This window comes from Scyliorhinus torazame, chromosome 9 (genome assembly GCF_047496885.1).
Source record: "Scyliorhinus torazame isolate Kashiwa2021f chromosome 9, sScyTor2.1, whole genome shotgun sequence".
In the NCBI taxonomy this organism is placed as follows: Eukaryota; Metazoa; Chordata; class Chondrichthyes; order Carcharhiniformes; family Scyliorhinidae; genus Scyliorhinus; species Scyliorhinus torazame.
The window spans coordinates 243,466,446-243,485,420 of record NC_092715.1 but is presented as its reverse complement, the minus strand read 5'-3'; the positions used below and the strand labels follow the sequence as shown (position 1 = coordinate 243,485,420).

General features: G+C 49.2%; 1 protein-coding gene across 2 annotated transcripts in view; it reads right to left on the bottom strand.

Annotated features, from left to right (window-relative positions):
- The window catches only part of gldc (glycine dehydrogenase (decarboxylating)), a 219,717-nt gene that overhangs the window by 30,936 nt on the left and 169,806 nt on the right, over nucleotides 1–18,975 (bottom strand). For both annotated transcript variants that reach the window (XM_072517219.1, XM_072517220.1), the window contains 4 exons: nucleotides 16,501–16,650; nucleotides 13,474–13,586; nucleotides 8,919–9,060; nucleotides 5,528–5,639 (listed from right to left, as the gene is read on the bottom strand). In XM_072517219.1, the coding sequence (XP_072373320.1) occupies nucleotides 5,528–5,639; nucleotides 8,919–9,060; nucleotides 13,474–13,586; nucleotides 16,501–16,650 (517 nt within the window). The remainder of the gene's footprint in view (nucleotides 1–5,527; nucleotides 5,640–8,918; nucleotides 9,061–13,473; nucleotides 13,587–16,500; nucleotides 16,651–18,975) is intronic.

The following is an 18,975-nucleotide window of genomic DNA, read 5'->3' as shown; positions in this document are numbered from 1 at the left end:
AAAACGTCAGTCTACAAATGTGCCATCGGTTTAATGGAGCCATTTTCAAGAGTTAACACTAAAGGTCCGTCCTATCATGGCCGTGGGGGTCCAAATGATACCTCTGGTTACGGTACAAACTCGGAATTATCGGTCCGTCCTTGCGGTTACCATCATGTTATGCGACTAACATTTTCCATAACAAGTTGGACCCCAGGAAGATAGGCAACTGGCTAAGAAGTGAAAGCAGCAGGATGACTCGCATAACGCCACTCTCTCTTTGGGCAGGAGCAGCAGAATGTAGCCAGCGTGAAAATGCTGAGGACTTTCACTGGTAACACAGCAATAACTGGCAGCCAAGAATTCCCTAAAAGAAGCTTTAACTCACTGAAATAGAGGACAACGCAGGCACTTTTCTCGATGACAGTCAAAGTAAAGGCACTGAAAATAATACAAAACTCCTCAATGCTGACTGACAAAACCAAGGCAGGAGATAATACCTTGGGATGAGTAGAAGGCAATTCTCATGAAATGGATCTTCTGCACAATATTCAACGTTTTGCTCCACTCGCACATTTATTCTTTAGCATTAAACACAACACATAACAAAAAAGCTATCTTAAAATGAAAACAAGATTGAAGAGGAAGACAACAAACCAGTTCTGGAAACATGGCATGTTAAACCCAGCAAACTGTGCCCCCCAGATAACACAGGAGGCGTAGTTCACAATGTGACGGAGCACCAAGTGAAAATCTCACATGCAAGGTCACAGAACACAGTCTAAACTAGGGCAAAACATAACTTCAACTGTAGATAAAAATGGACAGAAAAATACTCGGGAACACTTAACAAAACGAAAAACAAAGTCAAGAGCTAGTATAATTACAAGCGGCAAGTATAATCAAACCATGAGTGCTAAATTTAGAAACCCATTAAACAGTCCACAAAACATTATGCAATGGTACTGCCAAAAGCCCCTGGTGACACTTTCTATATCAGTAGAATTGGCCAAAATTTTAACTTCAGGTAATATTTCACATACAAAATTAAATGACGTTGAAATCCTTTCCCCAAAAATTCTCCAGCAGGAATTATTGCCACAAGATAGTAAATGACCTTCAGCAACGCACTTTCTGGATCAATTAGACCTTGCGCCTCTCAAATAAAAATGTTGCAGTTATGAAAACGTTCAAATAGTGCAATTATAGGAGAATATGTTCCTTGGTAGAGCCAGCACAGATGCGATAGGCCAATTGGTCTCCTTCTGCGCTTTAAGCATTCTGTGATAGATTTCAGATGATAAATTGTGTTTTGAGACAGCGGGCACAATCTAACTAAAGCCACATAGAGTCGGTTCTGGGCAGGATTAGCGGGGTTAAAGTGCTGGGAACGGTCCAGCTATCTAACAATGCTTTTTTTTTTCGTGCCCCGGCAGGTTGGGGCACGAAACTGTGGTCGGGTAGCTAAGGTCTAACTGAGAGTTTACATCGGCTCCAATTTCTTTCTTGTGATATCCTGCATCTCCACTAGATTTAACGCTACGACAATTGGAGAACTTATAGTGGTTAGCCAGATGTTGCATGCAGGACTATATCTAACTGTGTTCCTCATAAAAGAGGACATGGGTTTTCTGACTCATGAATAACACTGCCTACTTCTCCAAGACGCCACAGCAGAGTTTTGTAGTTTTGCGATAATCCATCGAATCAGTTTAATGTGCAGAAAACTTGTGGGTTGGCAAAAGAAGTAAAGATTCTGGCCGGCATCTTCATTTAATGAAAATGATCCACACCCATTTTACACCTTTCTTGTACACACTTAAAATATATTTGGAAACAAGAACTAATCAAGACCAAAGGTTGACTTTTGTCACCATGGATGGTGGGAAGTTTTAACCTGATTGGCTTAAGGACAAGTGGGTTGGGACCAAACAGGAGGCAAAAATGTCAAACCTAATGCTGTGTTGCACATTTTCAGTTCTAAAGGAGGTGGGGTCAATGGGAGGGAAACCACCCGCTCTTAGGTGTGTCAGCCGATAAAATGTTGCAAGGAGGTTGCGTGCCTCTGTTGTAACAGGAACTTTATCTTTAATCCATGAAAAAGAAACAATTACCGTGTTTGCGTGGGTCTTATCCCCTCAACCCAAAGATGTGCAGGCTAGGTGGATTGGCCACGCTAATTTGCCCCTTAATTGGGAAAAAAAGAATTGGGTACTCTAATTTTTTTTCTTACAAAGAAAAATAAGCAAGTAGGGCAGGGTCCACAGGGTAACTACATTTACAGCACTGCTTGGGGGCCAGGAGGTGCAACTCCTAGCTAGCACTCTCTCTCCCTGGCTGAGTACTCACTTTTTAAAGATTTTCTCCCTCCTAGCAATTTGTGTTTGTTGTTGTTTGACAATCTCTGAAGTATCAGGTGGAGTTAACAAATCAAACTGTGTTCGCAGTTTACTCCTGAACAGCAGCATTCCGGTGAACTTTGCGTGATAGCATGTACAGTGTTCCAATATGATATTAGAAATTAATTTACTCTTCTTGATAATGTCCCTGGTCCTTCAATGCTTTGATAGAATGCTTTAACGATTGCATAAAACATTCAGCCAATCCGTTTGTTGCTGGATGATATGGAGCTGACTTGATGTGGTGTATACCCTTCCCTTTAGAGGCCCTGAAAGCAGGCTGACAAGACACATAGGCCAAGAGCAGAAACTTCCACATGCTGCCCTGGCTGAAATGGATACTGGCACTATCACTATATGGACTTTGTGATTACCCACTCACGTTTACACAAAAGAACAAGACGATGCTATGAACATGTAACGAATTTCCAAACACAGGTGATCAACTTTGCAATGGGACGAAGGACAGACAAAAGAACCATCAGACTCCATAATGGGCTACTGGCTGGACTGACAAAGGTGTTTCAGAGGACAATGGGTCTTGATTGAATCACCATGGATAAACAGGAGTCTCCTGTCTTTCCCATTAACGAGTTGGGGTCTGGATGGGACAATGGGCATAGAGTTGTGGGTGTATAACTCTGGCTGTTTAGCACAGGGCTAAATCGCTGGCTTTGGAAGCAGACCAAGGCAGGCCAGCAGCACTGATTCCCGTAACAGCCTCCCCGAACAGGCGCCGGAATGTGGCGACTAGGGACTTTTCACAGTAACTTCATTTGAAGCCTACTTGTGACAATAAGCGATTTTCATTTCATTTCATTTCATTTCTCAATGCTAGCAGATCAGTATAAAGGAACGAACATCGGAACAGATCTTCAGCGATAACCTGGGAGTCCCCAGGCACAACCATCGCAAAAAGAAGGGACCCTGGGTTTCAAAGCCCAGCGAAGACATGCACATCCACATCCTTCACTAGGTCCGGATAATAACTAGAGCTCAGCTGTGAGTCTGAGTCATGCTTTGTTGAGTGAGAAAATTGTGAATAAAATTGTGTTAAACCATGCAACTCTTTTGTCCTTTGTTCATCTCGCAAATAAGGGCATTGGGATAAAACTTTTGATTCACACACTGGTCGAAGTATCTAAGATTTTACAGATACAACGCTTTCAAGTTGTCCTCAAATTACTTCGAAGTAACCTGAGCACCATTGTCACTGACAATTGACTCCGGTGTTCCAAACCTTGGGAATATTTTGTCTAGTTTCCCAATGGTCTGCTCAGTCGCCGTTGACGTCATTTTCGGGACTTCAGGCCATTGCCGATGTTTCAGAGGAAACTTCAAACACAGTTTGATTTGTGATCCGTCATGGTACATTCTAGCTTTGAGACATTTGGGTGTGCTGCCTGGCTTGATTTTTAGGTGTAGCTCAACTCCAGCCATAGAGCCTAATGAATCTTTGAACAGTTTCTCATACTTTTTCAGAAGTGTTGTAAGTTGCCCTTTGAATCCACTAATTGATTGACTGTTTCACAGTTAAGCCTAATCTTAGCAACCCATGCTCCACCAAATAGAGCAGGAAGGTTTCCACGGACAACGTAAAGAGGCAACTTCACCCATTTGCTTCTACTTTCATCCATTTTATTTTCATGACGATCAAGTTTGGGACATGCCCAAAAACATTGTTGATCGCCCTAGCTTAAACTCTTGCTCTAGCTGTTTTGTTGTCTTTTGAGTGATCTTGAGCTTCATCAACTAATTTGTAGATACAACTAGATTGTTTACTTGTGTTGTTCTTCTTGAACTCTCTTGGTATAGGAGAGGTTCTCTGAGCCCAACATGCGTTGGCAATATGGCCCTTCTTACCACAGATCTTGCGCGCATTTGTTTTACTGCAGCAATCCCCTGCTGAGTGTCCAACTTGTGTACAACGGTGGCATGGTTGCACCTTTGCAGCCCTGTGCCTTGAAGTATCTGCTTTGTGGATCATCGCTCCAGCCCCTGAAGCTTCTCTCGTTGCAAACTCCATAGAGGTGGCGACGTCCATAGCAGCTTCCAGAGTTAAATCCCTCACAGTAAGCAGCTTCCTCTGAATTGCTTCAATGTGTAATCCACAAACCAGCCTGTCTCATTATGTGTTGCACTAAATTCACAATCTCTAGCTAATCTTCTTAAAGACGCTACAAACTGTAAAACATTTTCACCTTCTTCCTGACTATGGCAGCGGAATCGGAACCTTTGTGCAATCAATAACGGTTTAGGAGAAATGTCCCTCTAAGATTTTCATTCATTCACTAAAGGACTTGTTTCCTGACTGTGTTGGGTGAACAAGGTTCCATGTTTCATAATCTTCGTCAAACACATCCGTGATGCCCGTTTTTCCTGCCATTTTCGGATCCCGGCTCCAAGGGTCGACACTTCCTCCCCTCCAATTTTGTTGGAATGTATGGCACAAACAACCCCTTAAGCAAGCAACTAGGAAATCTTTCCCCCTTTTTATTTGCCTGAATATTTTGACTTTTCACCGAGTCACGGCCTGTGCAGAGTTGGTAGACTTTGAAATCCCCATTCACCCCAGCCCGTGTAGCTTCGCCGCATGTGTGGTCCCTGCAGCCCAGACCCCACTCAGCTCGACCCAAGCAAGTCTTCCCTGACTGTCGATCTCACAGTTGCGATCTAAATGTTTACTTTAACCTTCACGTCGGCGGCAGTGCTTCATCCAACATCAGTGTGCGAGAGTCCCGTCGCAGGAATCATCTGTTGCACCTAATGCCGTTCGACAATTAGCCAACAAAAATCTTCTTTCCAGCGATTTGTTTTGCCACGATCTTCGCCACCAGTTTTCCCTCCGGTTATATTTGTTGCCGCAAAGAGAAAAGGTATGGAGGTGCCCAAACTCTTGATTCTTAAAAAACACGATGGGAGGTTTATTAAGGATGTTGCTCATACAACCAAAGATGGTGATCTGCCCAAAGCACTCTGCTGACCTCACTACACAATACCTGACGCAGAACCAGCAGGAATGTATTCCCAGATACATAATACTCCACAGATGCTGCCTGACCTGCTGAGTTTGTTTTTGGCATTTTGTGTTCTTATTTTATGTAAAATCTGAAGCGTCAGCTGATTACTAAGCACTTGAGTCAACTTACCCTTTGCTCCCCTGAAAACGACTTTGTAGAACGTTTCTAGACGCTTGGCCATGTAGTTTGCATTTAGAATGGCAACCTCCGTAGCATGGCGAAGTCCGTTTGATCCCATCAGCTATGTGAAGAGAAACAGGAATACATAAATAATAATAATAATTGCTTATTGTCACAAGTAGGCTTCAATGAAGTTACTGTGAAAAGCCCCGAGTCGCCACATTCCGGCGCTTGTTCGGGGAGGCCGGTACGGGAATTAAACCTGCGCTGCTGGACTTGATCTGCATTACAAGCCAGCTGTTTAGCCCACTGTGCTAAACCAGCTCCTAGTCACAGCAGCATTGGTAAATTCCTAGTCTTATAATTACATTCCAAATACCAACAGACTACAAACTCCATTATTACTTCACCAATCCCCCTAGAACAAAATACAAGACCGGGATTCTCCGAAATCTCGGCCAAGTATTGACACCGGCCCAAACACCCGAGTGTTGCCCGCCGGCGTCAACGGGCCTCCTAGCCCAGCAACCCACCGCTGTTCAGGGGGCCAGCACGGCGCCTGAGAGCTGCGCGCTGCTCCGGCGCCGAAAGTCAACCCTGCATGGCCGGCGTGTGACGGCTGGCTCCACGGCAGCGCATGTACGTGGTTGCCGACTCCGTGCCGGTGCGGAGCAACAGGTCAGGGACTTTACAGTGGGCCGCGCGGACGGAGGTAGGCCCCCCTTCAGATCGTGGCCGCCCGCCGATCGGATGTCCCCGATCGCGGGCCTGGACCCCGTGGAGGCCCCCTCCGGAGGCAGATCCTCCTGCCCCCCCACCAGGATGTCCACAGCGGCCGCGGGTCTGAGCTCCCGCCGAATGGTACCAGGTCAGAACCACGCCGGTGGGACTCAACGGGAGTTCGGCCTGTCGCACGCGGAGAATCGCTGCAGGGGCCTATTTCAGCGGCCCCGACTGGCGTCACGGCGACCGCGATTGGCCGGCGATTCCCTGGTCACCGGAGAATCCCGCTCCATATGTCTGAATCATTCGAACCATCTCAATTAAATTGCAACCACTGTACTCTTCCACCATTTAGGATTATGTCCCATTCGTGTAGTTCCCCCCAATTCATTTGGCTAAATACAGCCAATGTCACAAGATTTAGGATCAAGCTGCATTAATTGCATATGTCCCACCTTTCAGCCTTAGTTTAAAGATAAAGGATCGTTGACTAAAATCTCTGCCCTTTTAAATTCTTTGAACCACTTTTTCCCCTCATATATCGCTATTACAAGAATGCGGTACCTGGTTGCGAACTCAACAGTACAAAGTGCGAAATATGGCAATAACTGGACCATAAAATCTCAGAGAGTCTGTGGCCTTCCGCTCACAATGATGCTGTGGGTTCATAGTATGAACTGCATGTTTGACTAAGCCATTCCTTTGTGTTTTCCAAGAGCTAGAAGAAAAACATTGCCAGGAATTTCCTCGAATCAGTTTCCAATCGAGGGGCAACGGAATCCTTGTTCACACAGGTAAACGGGGTTGCAGCCAGATTCCCGGTGGGGTTACGATGGTGGAGTGGGAGAAAATTAGAGAGGAAGATATGCTGGACATTGGGTGGCGGGCATTTTCTGCAGCTCACACAGTGTGTTTCTCCGCGGCAGGAGGCCGCCCTCTGTTGGTTGGCGGCAGGGTATTTTGGTCCCACTGCTGTCAATGGAATTTCCCATCGAATCCAACCGCCCACCGCCGGGAAATAGGGAGTTCGCCGTCGGCAGGACCGGGAGATCCCGCTGGCGAGAACGGCCGCAAAATCCCCCCCCCCGCCCCCATTGAGCACAAACCACAGCCCATCAGCCTGGTCCAGAATCCTGGCGTTCTGCACGGGGTTTAAAACTGCCCATTACTCCTGCTCTTCTCATAAACCATACATCCTGATCCTAGTTGGAGGTTCAAGCAAAACTGTAGTATTAATCTGCATTCACATTTCAATTAAAATTCAATCCAAAGTTCAGATTTCAGTCCAACAGGTCGGAAACCATCAGCAACTTTGCAAGTTTGGAGTGAGGCACTTTCTGGACTAATGCACTATCCAGCGAGGTACTGAGTCTTACTGATTTGATTTCTCAACTATGCTGATGCCTCATCTGGAGCACATATTATTTGATCACAATTATGGATCCAATATCCAGATAAGGGGCGACATTCTCCGACCCCCCGCCGGGTCGGAGAATCGCCGGGGACTGGCGTGAATCCCGCCCCCGCCGGTTGCCGAAGTCTCCGGCACCGGATATTCGGCGGGGGCGGGAATCGCGCCGCGCCGGTTGGCGGGCCCCCCCCGCTCGATTCTCCGGCCCAGATGGGCCGAAGTCCCGCCGATAAATTGCCTGTCCCGCCGGCGTAAATTAAATCACCTACCTTACCGGCGGGACAAGGCGGCGTGGGCGGGCTCCGGGGTCCTGGGGGGGCGCGGGGCGATCTGACCCCTGGGGGTGCCCCCACGGTAGCCTGGCCTGCAACCGGGGCCCACCGATCGCGGGCGGGTCTGTGCCGTGGGGGCACTCTTTCCCTTCCGCCTCCGCCACGGTCTCCACCATGGCGGAGGTGGAAGAGACTCCCTCCACTGCGCATGCGTGGGAAACTGTCAGCGGCCGCTGACGCTCCCGCGCATGCGCCGCCCGGGGATGTCATTTCTGCGCCAGCTGGCAGGGCAACAAAGGCCGTTTCCGCCAGCTGGCGGGGCGGAAATTCCTCCGGCGTCGGCCTAGCCCCTCAATGTTGGGGCTCGGCCCCCAAAGATGCGGAGCATTCCGCACTTTTGGGGCGGCGCGATGCCCGTCTGATTGGCGCCGTTTTGGGTGTCAGTCGGCGGACATCGCGCCGTTTCCGGAGAATTTCGCCCAAGATTCCTACTCCTCATTACCATCCAATGGCTATGCTGAGGTGAACACTGGATTAACATTGTCATAACCCCCTACGAGGGGTGGGGTTGGGGGGGGGGGGGGGGGGGGGGTAGGCCTATCCCCTGGGGCTCATTATGAGCAATGGTTAAAAGCAGGCCCAAATCAGTGCCTGTTGAGATAAGTCCTTCTGACGAGGATTGAACTGGGAGTGAGATGCTACGTTATGCTTGTAAATAAATCTATCTTAGGTTCACCGCCAGCCTCCTCTGCGTCATTATAAACAGGTAGGAATTGGACTGTGCAAATGGTACTTCGGAGAAGGGAAGAGGCAGTAAGTTTGGTGTGGGTGGGCAGCCTGCCAATCACCTTAAAATGAGACGCTGAGCCTGCAGACAGTTTAAAAAATAAACAAACACGAGCAGCAGGTGCACTTTGTTTTACACACATTTCCTGCACTAATGAGAAAGCTGACACAGAATTACATGAGGTAAACATCCAGAACTGCACTGTACCTTAATATAGGCAAAGGAGATTGGTAGAATCGCACTGGAGCCCCAAGGGGCAGCACTGATTGTGCCCAAAGGGCGAGCATCACTATCAGACACGGGAGGGATCACTGGATGGCTGGGTAAGTACGGAGCAAGGTGCTTCTTCCTAAAAAATACGTTTGAGAAAAAGAGTTACTTGATGCTTGGTGCGACTGACAAGTTTGATCCTTAGTTGCACACAAATGAGGTCGCTGTTCAGTACAAGAGCTTCTAATGGTTACATTTTTAACGTATTTCAACATGTATTCACCGCATCGACAGCCTTTTGCTCAAAATCCTTTCAAGCAAATAAAAGGTAGGGCGGAATCTTCCGCTCACATCACCCAGCAGGAATCACGCCAACTTTCCAGCTTGCCACCAGGTATTTCCTGGCCCTGCTGTGATGGGCCAACGAAAAGTCAATTGATGTTCAGCAGGGTCAACAAAATCCCGCCTTAATCTCCAGAACGGAAAACTCTACCCGTACCTTTGAAAAAATTAGCACAATAATCTAATTCCCAGCGGCTAATCTCCCTTTTTAATGTTTTCCCAAGTGCAATAAGCCCCTGGGCGGGATTCTCTCAGCCCACGACGGTTCGGAGAATCGCCCCGATTCGCGCTCCGCCGATGACCGGAGAATTGGTGCCATTGGCGCCGGTAGGGGCGCTCTACATGCCCCCCCCCTCCCCACCGATTCTCCGCCCAGGATGGGCCGAGTGGCTGCAAAAAAAATCCGAGGCCCGCCGGTGAAGTCCACGTGTGGTCTTACCCGGCGGGACCTTGGCATGCATCCTTTCGGGGGCGGCCTGGTGGGGGGAGGGGGGATCCAACCCCGGGGGGGCCTCTGCTGCGGCTTGGCCCGCGATTGGGGCCTACCGATCGGCGGGCCGGCCTCTCGGGCTGGGGGCCTCTTTTGCTCTGTGCCGGCCGCTGTAGCCCTATGCCATGTTGCATCGGGGCCGACGCGGAGAAGGGAGCTACCGTGCATGCGCGCCGGTCGCAGTGCGCATGCGCAGACCCGCGGCGCACATTTGACGCCGGTATCAACAGCTGGAACGGCGTGGGTCGCTCCAGTGCCGTGCTGGCCTCCTGCAGGGCTCGGAATTGCTGCTCCTGGGGGCCTGTTGACGCCGACGTAAAACGCGACGGCGTCAACACTTAGCCTCAGGATCAGAGAATCCCGTCCCCGATTTCCAAACAAAATTCTGCCCTGACTTAACATCTCCCTATGGCCAGTTCCAGAAGGGTAGCAAGCAGAAATGAGATCCTAGTCTCATTCGTCTTGTTCCCAAACCCAAGTTGCTGAGGCCCTACATTAGCCACACTATCTGAGACCAGCTAACTCAGCAAATTAACTTCTAATTTTTGAATGACTCAACTTCATTAGATGAGCTGCTGGAATTTTGTTTTTGCCGAATGATTAGTAAATTTGACAGGAAAATAAGTAAAGGTACAATAACTAACCCGATTCAAACATAATTTCAAAAGTGTTGTATTACTAATTTGTATTGCAAGGAAAACTTATCAAGGGGTGTCGAGTTTGTCCGTTTGATGTCCTCCCAAGATGCTGAATGGGGAAATGAGCTGCAAACCACATTAGATCGGAATGGGCTGATTGATGTGATGTGTTCAACGATCTGCGACGCGAGGGCATCCCTCCATCCACTTACGGAACAGGTAGTTGCATTGGTAAAAATGCCAGTGTGGGCATCGACCCTCCAATCCCACTGTTAAGAGTCCGGGTTCAGCTGGTCTTGTCACCAAACGTAGAACTTACGATTTGCTCATCACCAAGAGTATCGAGGCATTGAAAACCTGACCTTCACGACAGGCCGGGCCATATCTCGACGTAAATCTATGAAGGCAGCACCAGTCTTCAGCTGCTCCTGGAGCCCGGCCGCAGTGTTTGTGGTGAGTGTGAGGATTTGGTCAGAGCAGCTTCTTCGTTCCCTGAAGCCCACTGCTCATTTGGGTGGGTGGCTTCTAAAGCTGGTCTCATCCAGCTCAGAGGGCGGTTTGACCACTTTGGTTAAAGTGCAGTGCAAACTATAAAGGCGGTTTCCAAAACTACCACACAGGGAAGGACACTTCTGGAGACATCACTGTTGCAAGGACAGCATTTGATAAACACAACAATCTTCTCACAAGTTCTGGATCATTAGTCAAGGTTCTTGGAGGCATTTTTCTGTGATGCTGATGTGTGTTAAGTTTTTATGTTGTGTAGCATTTAGTGACCTAAAGGTTGGATATAAGCCTCATTTTTAACCTGAACCAGCCAGTGGGAATGGAGTGGACGTAGGTCCAATTTCCATTTCACATCACACACAATTGGCAGAATTTTATGCCCCACCGCTGGGATTTGAGGCAGCTGGTGGGTGCTGTAAAACTCCCTGGATGGCCTTCCAATGACACTCCTGGAGACCACAATTTTACAGTGTGATAGGAGAGGCTTAGGTTGGCTCGCCCTCCCTTACCCTAGGGTGAGCTCTCTAAGCGGCAACTAATGACATTTCATGATGGATTAGATAGGAATATCTAGGGTGGCACGGTAGCACAGTGGTTAGCACTGTTACGTCACAGCTCCAGGGTCCCAGGTTCGGTTCCTAGCTTGGGTCACTGTCTGTGCGGAGTCTGCACGTTCTCCCTGTGTCTGCGTGGGTTTCCTCCGGGTGCTCCGGTTTCCTCTTGCAGTCCAAAGATGTGCAGGTTAAGTGGATTGGCCATGCTAAATTACCCTTAAGTGTCCAAAAAGGTTAGGTGGGGTAATGGTGATATGGTGGAGATGTGGGCTTAAGTGGGGTGCTCTTTTCAAGGGCTGGTGCAGACTCGATGGGCCGAATGGCCTCCTTCTGCATTGTAAATTCTATGATAATATATTATCATGCTCAATGATTTCACCTTTGCCACTGGCAAAAACCTCTGGCAGACCAATGATTGCCAGTTACGTCTTTCCAAAAGGAGGGAGCATGTGTAGTGTGCCTTATCCCCTGCCAATTAGATCCTGCTGCCTCTGGTTATGGGCCACCTTGTCCGGCAAGATTGAGGGGAGTGTACCAGTGAGCGTGATACAAAGCATTTGGGTGATATGCCTGCCCTGTTGAAAAGCTGACATTGTGTGTGTGTGTGTGTGTGTGTGTGTGGCTTGCAGCTGTGCTAAGAGTGAAGTGTGGCCATGAACGTGAGGTCTGGATCGTAGTTGATAGAGATTGTTGGTCAGGGTGCGATGGGGCTGTGGTGAATAGAGCATTGCGTGAAGCTAGTGGTGCAGGTTCGAGGATCAAACATGTGAAGATGCATTCATTGTCCGTGACCACTCATGCAAGGTCATTAAATCCCTTACAGCATTGCATTGAGATCCTGAGGGCTAAACCCTTAGCATTGACCGCAACAGCTACCTGCTCTCACTGCCTTCTTCATCCCTCCTGGCCTCCTGAGAGACCTCCTGTGCACCTTCCACACCTCCAATACTGCATTAGAGACGGCAGCACAGAAACAGGCCACTGAGCCCAACCCATCCATCCCAGTGTTTATGCCCCACTCAAGCCTCCTCACATATTTTCTCACCCTAAATCTACCATCCTAACCCTCGATTCCCTTCTCAATTGTATGCTTGTCTAATTTCCCCTTAAATGCGAATGTACAATTCGCTTCAAGCACTTTGTGGTAGCGAGTTCCAGACTTTCAATACTCTTTGGGTGAAGACGTTGCGAAAAGAATGTGGGTGGATCGGAGAATCTCGGGTCACGCCACCTGGCCTGTTGCGCCACTTTACAAGGTTCTCCCTGCTCTTCAGCTCTTCTGTCACCACTTCCAGCTCCTGCTGCAGACAGGAAGCATCTCGCCAGAGGTACACAGTGACGTTAATTACTGCTAGTTTGCACCCCTGCTGGAGTGTGCAGCCACAAAACAGTGTGTTCAGGGCAGAAGCATCACAAATTAGAAAGCGACACAAAGTTTGCTGCCTGTATCAGTTTAACCCGGCATCGCCTCCTCACGCCTGACTTGGGCCTGCCTTCAGTCCAGTTTACAACCAGAGCCCATTTCAGAAATGAGCAGAGCAAATATTTTTTAAATTCCGCATTAGCATGGCCACTGCAAAGCTAAACCTGGTGGCCATGATTTGGGCCCTCAGTTTAAAACAAATCGAATCAGGTTTAGAAGGTGCAACAGGCGGCGGCAAATTCCTGACTTGAATCTAATGCTTCATTAAGTATTGGCACATCTTCATTCAGTGAAGTCTTCAAGGGTTGTCCATCTGGCAGAATATATCTGTCTCACTTGTTCACCTCGGCCTTGGATTACAGCATTTTGTGTTCACCTCAATGCTATCAATAGACAGAAAGCAGCCACACAATCAAAAATGCCCTAGTGAGTAGCAGAAGGAAATATACTGTTGTCATAAATCATCCAGAGGTTATATGTGTGATTGGTACTGCACTTAAAAAGCCACAGTCACCTTCAATTTTAATTCCAGCTTAGGCCTGAAAATGATCAGCATCTTTAGTCGGCACTGTAAGCAAATAAGACAATTGAAACCTACACTCCAATGGGTCCCATGCCAGGTCCACCTCCTCCATGAGGAATGCAGAAGGTTTTGTGCAGGTTTAAGTGAGACACGTCAGATCCATAGTCACCAGGACGACACAGGCCCACCTGAAAGGTTACACCATTAGGGGGGGAAAAAATATCATAATATTAGTAGCAGGAATGGGAAAAAGTTAAATCACCAGTGGATAAGTGACTCTTGACTTACCAGCTCAGGTCTCAAGTCTAATTTAGGTGTGGTGGTGAGGCGGGGTGGGGTGTTGTTTCCATCCTTTGGGCAGCTGCTTGATAAATGCCTATTACCCACTTTTTAACCAGTCAAAGTTTAGCCCTAGAGAGCCTGCTTCCTCCGAGATCCGGGGGTTACAAGGACAGACCCTGAGGTATGGAACCATAGAACCTCTACAGTGCAGAAGGACGCCATTTGGCCCATCAGATCTGTGCCCATCCTCGGAACGTGCACCCTACCTTGGTCCACTCCCCATCTTATCCCAGAAACCCCAGAACATCTTTGGACACTAAGGCGTAATTTAGCATGGCCAATCCATCTAGCTCGTCAAATCCCACCTTCCTTTTTTTAAAATGGAGAAGCTTCCGCTTGGCACCTCCCTAGGAAAGAGCAACTGAGATCGTGAACCGTGAAAATGATATCACGGGTGCGGCGAGGGCCGCAGGGAAATTGTATTTCCTCCGGTGCACATTTTCTGTGGGCTAGGTGGGTTTTGGGATCACTAAAAAACACACACCTTACTGAAGAGTTTGTGCCCGCCCGGAGAAGCCTGCTGAGAAGTCAGGAACATTCTGAAGGGTATGTTTACAATGCTTTGACACCTTCAAATGGCTCGATCAGATGCTGTATTCTTCTGCAGATGTGTTTTTAATGCAGTCAATCATCATAGGGGTCTGTCCTGCAAAGGTAGGTTAACCTTTACATTGTCCAGCATTGTGTCATTGGCGTCATGCATTACAGCACTTTTCCAATGATCAAAAGTGCCATAATGCATTAAAAAAGGTTTTTATAAAGTCTAGCTTCTGCTATCATATATTGTGCTGTGATTTAAATTGGCTGACCGCTTTGGCTATTTTAAAAAACGTGGCTTTAAAAAAAAAAAATCTCCACTTGCTGCCCTCCATTGATTGGCAGACATTTTTCCTTGAAATAAAAATGGGACACTATTCTGCTTTACCAGTTTCAGAAAATGTAGCTGGAAGCTTTATGACAGCTGTAGATATTATGAATGCTTGTCTGGGGATTAAATGCAGGAGTAGCTTCAGCTCAGCAGGTGGCCTACCGATCCAATGACTTAAACTAACATGTCTTTGATGTGGGAAACAAAGGATTACATTCTTTTGCACTGGAGTAGTCTTTTTTCTAGAATCAATGAAATATGTGTTTGAATTCAGAGTTTCATTAGATTGCTGGAGGGTTGCAGCATGGAGGTTGGTGGACAGTTAGCAGCCATGGTGGTGACATGGACAATCTGAAGTGGCGTGGGGTGAGGTTTAGGGGGGCCTTTAAATTATGTTGGGGCTGGGCCATTGAGTTGAGAAATTGAGGCGGGTTTTCTAACTGCCCCCCCCTCCGCACCCACACTCCTCACTCACTCCATCGAGGTTTGCAAAATGCACTGTGAACCCGTCCCATGTGAAAAGACAAAAATCCTGGAGAAGGTCCACATGCGTCGGGTGTGCATTCTGGAAAGTGCGAAAGTGTGCAAGTCGTGTTTTCCCGCGCCCCCACGAAAATCTCGGTCGAAGTTGTTAATATCAGAGAAATCTACAGGTTTATACTAAATCCTCAATAGTGGAGCGCGATTCTCCGACCCCCCCACCGGGTCGGAGAATCGCCGGGGGCTGGCGTGAATCCCGACCCCGCCGTGTCCCGAATTCTCCGCCATCAGAGATTTGGCGGGGGCACGAATCGCGCTGCGCCTGTCGGCGGGAATCGCGTCGGTTGGTGGGTCCACCCCAGGCGATTCTCCGGCCCGCGAAGGCCGAAGTCCCGCCGCTGTCAATCCCCTCCCGCCGGATTGGATTAAACCACCTTTTGAACGGCGGGACGAGGCGGTGCGGGCAGGCGCCAGGGTCCTGGGAGGGGTGGGGGGCCGCAGGGCGATCTGGCCCCGGGGGCCCATCGATCCGCGGGCGGGCCTGTGCCATGGGGGCACTCTTTTTCTTCCGCCTTCGCCATGGTCTTCACTATGGCAGAGGCGGAAGAGACCCCATCCCCTGCGCATGCGCGCGGATGACGCCAGCAGCCGCTGACACTCCCGCGCGTGCGTCGCCCGGCGAAGACCTTTCGGCGCTGGCGTGGCGACAAAGACCTTTCCCGCAGTGACGAGGTTGACCCTTAACTGCCCCTGAAATGGCCTACTTAGCAAGCCATTTAGCTCAAGGGCAATAAATGCTGGCCTTGCCAGTGATGCTCACATTTCATGAAAGAATGTTTTAAAAAGGGGGAATTTGTGCACAATGCATCTCGCTTTAATCTCTGCAATGCTGGCTTTGGTGAAGGTAGCAATTTTACTTTTGCTTCCATTACCAAACTGTAAATGAGTACTCAAAGCCTATGAAAGAAAACGTCCTTTAAAGTAGCATAGTGGTTAGCACTGTAGCTTCACAGCTCCAGGGTCCCAGGTTCGATTCCCGGCTTGGGTCACTGTCTGCGCGGAGTCTGCACATTCTTCCCGTGTCTACGTGGGTTTCCTCCGTGTGCTCCGGTTTCCTCCCACAGTCCAAAGATGTGCAGGTTAGGTGGATTGGCCATGCTAAATTACCCTTAGTGTCCAAAGGGGTTGGGTGGGGTTGCTGGGTTACGGGTGTGGGGCAGAGGTGTGGGTTTAAGTGGGGCACCCTTTCCAAGGGTCTGGTGCAGATTCGATGGGCCGAATGGCCTCCTTCTGCACTGTAAATTCTATGTCAATGTCTAACTCTGCAGTACTAATGCTAAGTGGGCGAGAAAATTCCTCGCGAATCCCCCAGTGTGAACAAGTGTACGGCAGATGCTGGTAAGATCTCTCACCTGTGCATTCATGTTTGCTCCATCCAGGTAAACCTGTCCCCCGTTATTGTGGATCAGCTCACACACATCACTGATGTTCTCCTCAAACACGCCGTAGGTGGACGGATAGGTTATCATTATGGCAGCCAGATTATCTTTGTACTTGTCAACCTTGAGTGAAAAGATCATTGAACAAATGAAGCCCATTTTCAACCATTCCAGACTAAAAATATGCAGAGATTTTAAATTTTATCCAGCTTTATTGAATGAGGACGCGGGAATGCACACCAAGTAAGAATAAAGAACTTTGATTTATTTACGGTTACGTGATGCACAACTCCCGGTGGATCCCTACCGGGTCTCTCCACAGACTGTGCCTCACTGGCCAACGTTTTATACATAGCTTTTAGAGTACCCAATTATTTTTTTCCAATTAAGGGGCAATTTAGCGTGGCCAATCCATCTAGCCTGCACATCTTTGGTGAAACCCACTCAAACACAGGGAGAATGTGCAAACTCCACACGACAGTGACCCGGGGCCAGGATCGAACCCGGGTCCTCGGCTATACAAAACCCTGGTTAGGTCCCACATGGAGTCACTGTGAGCAGTTCTGGGCACCACACCTTAGGAAGGATATTTTGGCCTTGGAGGGAGTGCAACGTAGGTTTACAAAACGGACACCTACAGGGGTTGAGTTACGAGGAGAGATTACATTCTGCTAAAACTTAGGAGGATAAGGGGGTGATCTGATCGAAGTATTCAAGGTATTAACAGGGAAAGGAAGGGTAGATAAAGATAAACTATTTCTGCTGTTTGGAGATTCTAAAACTAGGGGTCGTAGTCTAAAGCTGAGGGCTAAACCGTTCAGGAGAGATGTTCGGAAAAACCTTTTCACTCAATGGGTGGTAGAGATTTGCAACTCTCTTCCACAAACAGCAGTTAAAGCTAGAAAAGTTGTTAGTTTTAGATCTGCGATAGTTTTTTTTAAAACAAAGATATTAAGGGATATGAGCAAGTATATGCATTTAGGACAAATATGCATTTAGCCATGATCTCACTGAATGGTGGGACAGGCTCGAGGGGCTGAATGGCCTACTGCTATTCCTAAAGAAGCACCTTACCTCCTCTCATTGTCTCTACTTAAGTTTATAAAGGACTAGTCAATCTCAAAAGGTGCTGCAGCACCCACCGGATCGCTGGCAGGGCCCCCCGCCCCCCTACCCTAATTGCTGTCAAGGGCCCCCACCCTCAGTCCAACCGCGTGCAGTGGCAGGAGGTGATCTGACAATGCATGCCACCCAGGCCAACACTGCATGGCTGGCGTCCCCGTAGTGGAGGCATTGGGGAGACAGTTTCAGCTGTGGATCAGGGGCCTGGGGTAGTCTGTGCAGGTGCTGGCTGAGGCCCAGGACATGGTTGCCGCCTCACAGGTGTCCATGCCCCTAGACAGTTTTCCATCTAGTCGGTGAACCTGCAGGCGATAAAGAGCCTCCCGTGCGCGTTGGCCTGGCAGTCACGTCGTCCGGCCTCCCATGACTGCCCGTGCCCCATGACCTGTCCATCATCCCGCTTCCCCCGCATTCTCGTCGGCCAAGACCTGGTGTTCATCCTCCTCCTTCAGCACATCGCCCCTTTGCTGTGCAATGTTGTGGAGGACACAGCAGGCCACCACGAGGCGGGTGGCCCTCTCAGCGTCAAACTGGAGGGTCCCTCCAGAGAGGTCCAGGCACCTCCACCGCATCTCCAGGATGCTGAAGCACCGCTCGATCACGCTTCTGGTCGCTGCATGGGCGTCATTATAGCGGGTCTTCACTTCGGTCTGTGGCCTCCGGATAGGCGTCACCAGCCATGACTGCCGTGGCTAACTCCAGTCACCCAGGAGGCAACGCCCCAGCCGGGGGCGACGGCATCTTGAACATGTCAAGAATTGTCCAGTGTGTCAGGATGAAGGCGTCCTGCACACTGCCCAGGTATCGGGCACAGACGTGCATGATGTGCAGCTGATGGTCACATAACAGTTCCACGTTCATCGAGTGGAACTATTTTCGGTTTGTGTAGAGCGGCCTATCATCTGCAGGTGCTTGTAGGGGGACAGGCATCTCGTCGGTCAACCCCTGCTGCCTGGGCATCCTGGTGGGCTCGATCCACATTGAAATGGATGTATTGGGCATATAGGACCTCCATGATGGCACGGATGTACCTGTGCACCGAGGTCTGAGAGATCCCGGGCGGTCCCCACTCGACGCCTGGAAGGACCCCGTGGTGTAAACATTCAGGGTGACCATCACCTTGACGGCCATCGGGAGAGGGTATCCTCCCCCATATCCCACAGTGCCAGGTATGGCATGATCTGGCAGATATGTCGCACTGTCTCCCTGCTCAGTCAGAGTGTTTGACGGCATGCCCGGTCCGGCTGGTACTCGAATGACAGGCGCTGCCGGTATATATGAACCCCATGCGGCGCCTCCTTGGTGCTTCCTCCTCCTCAACCTGTT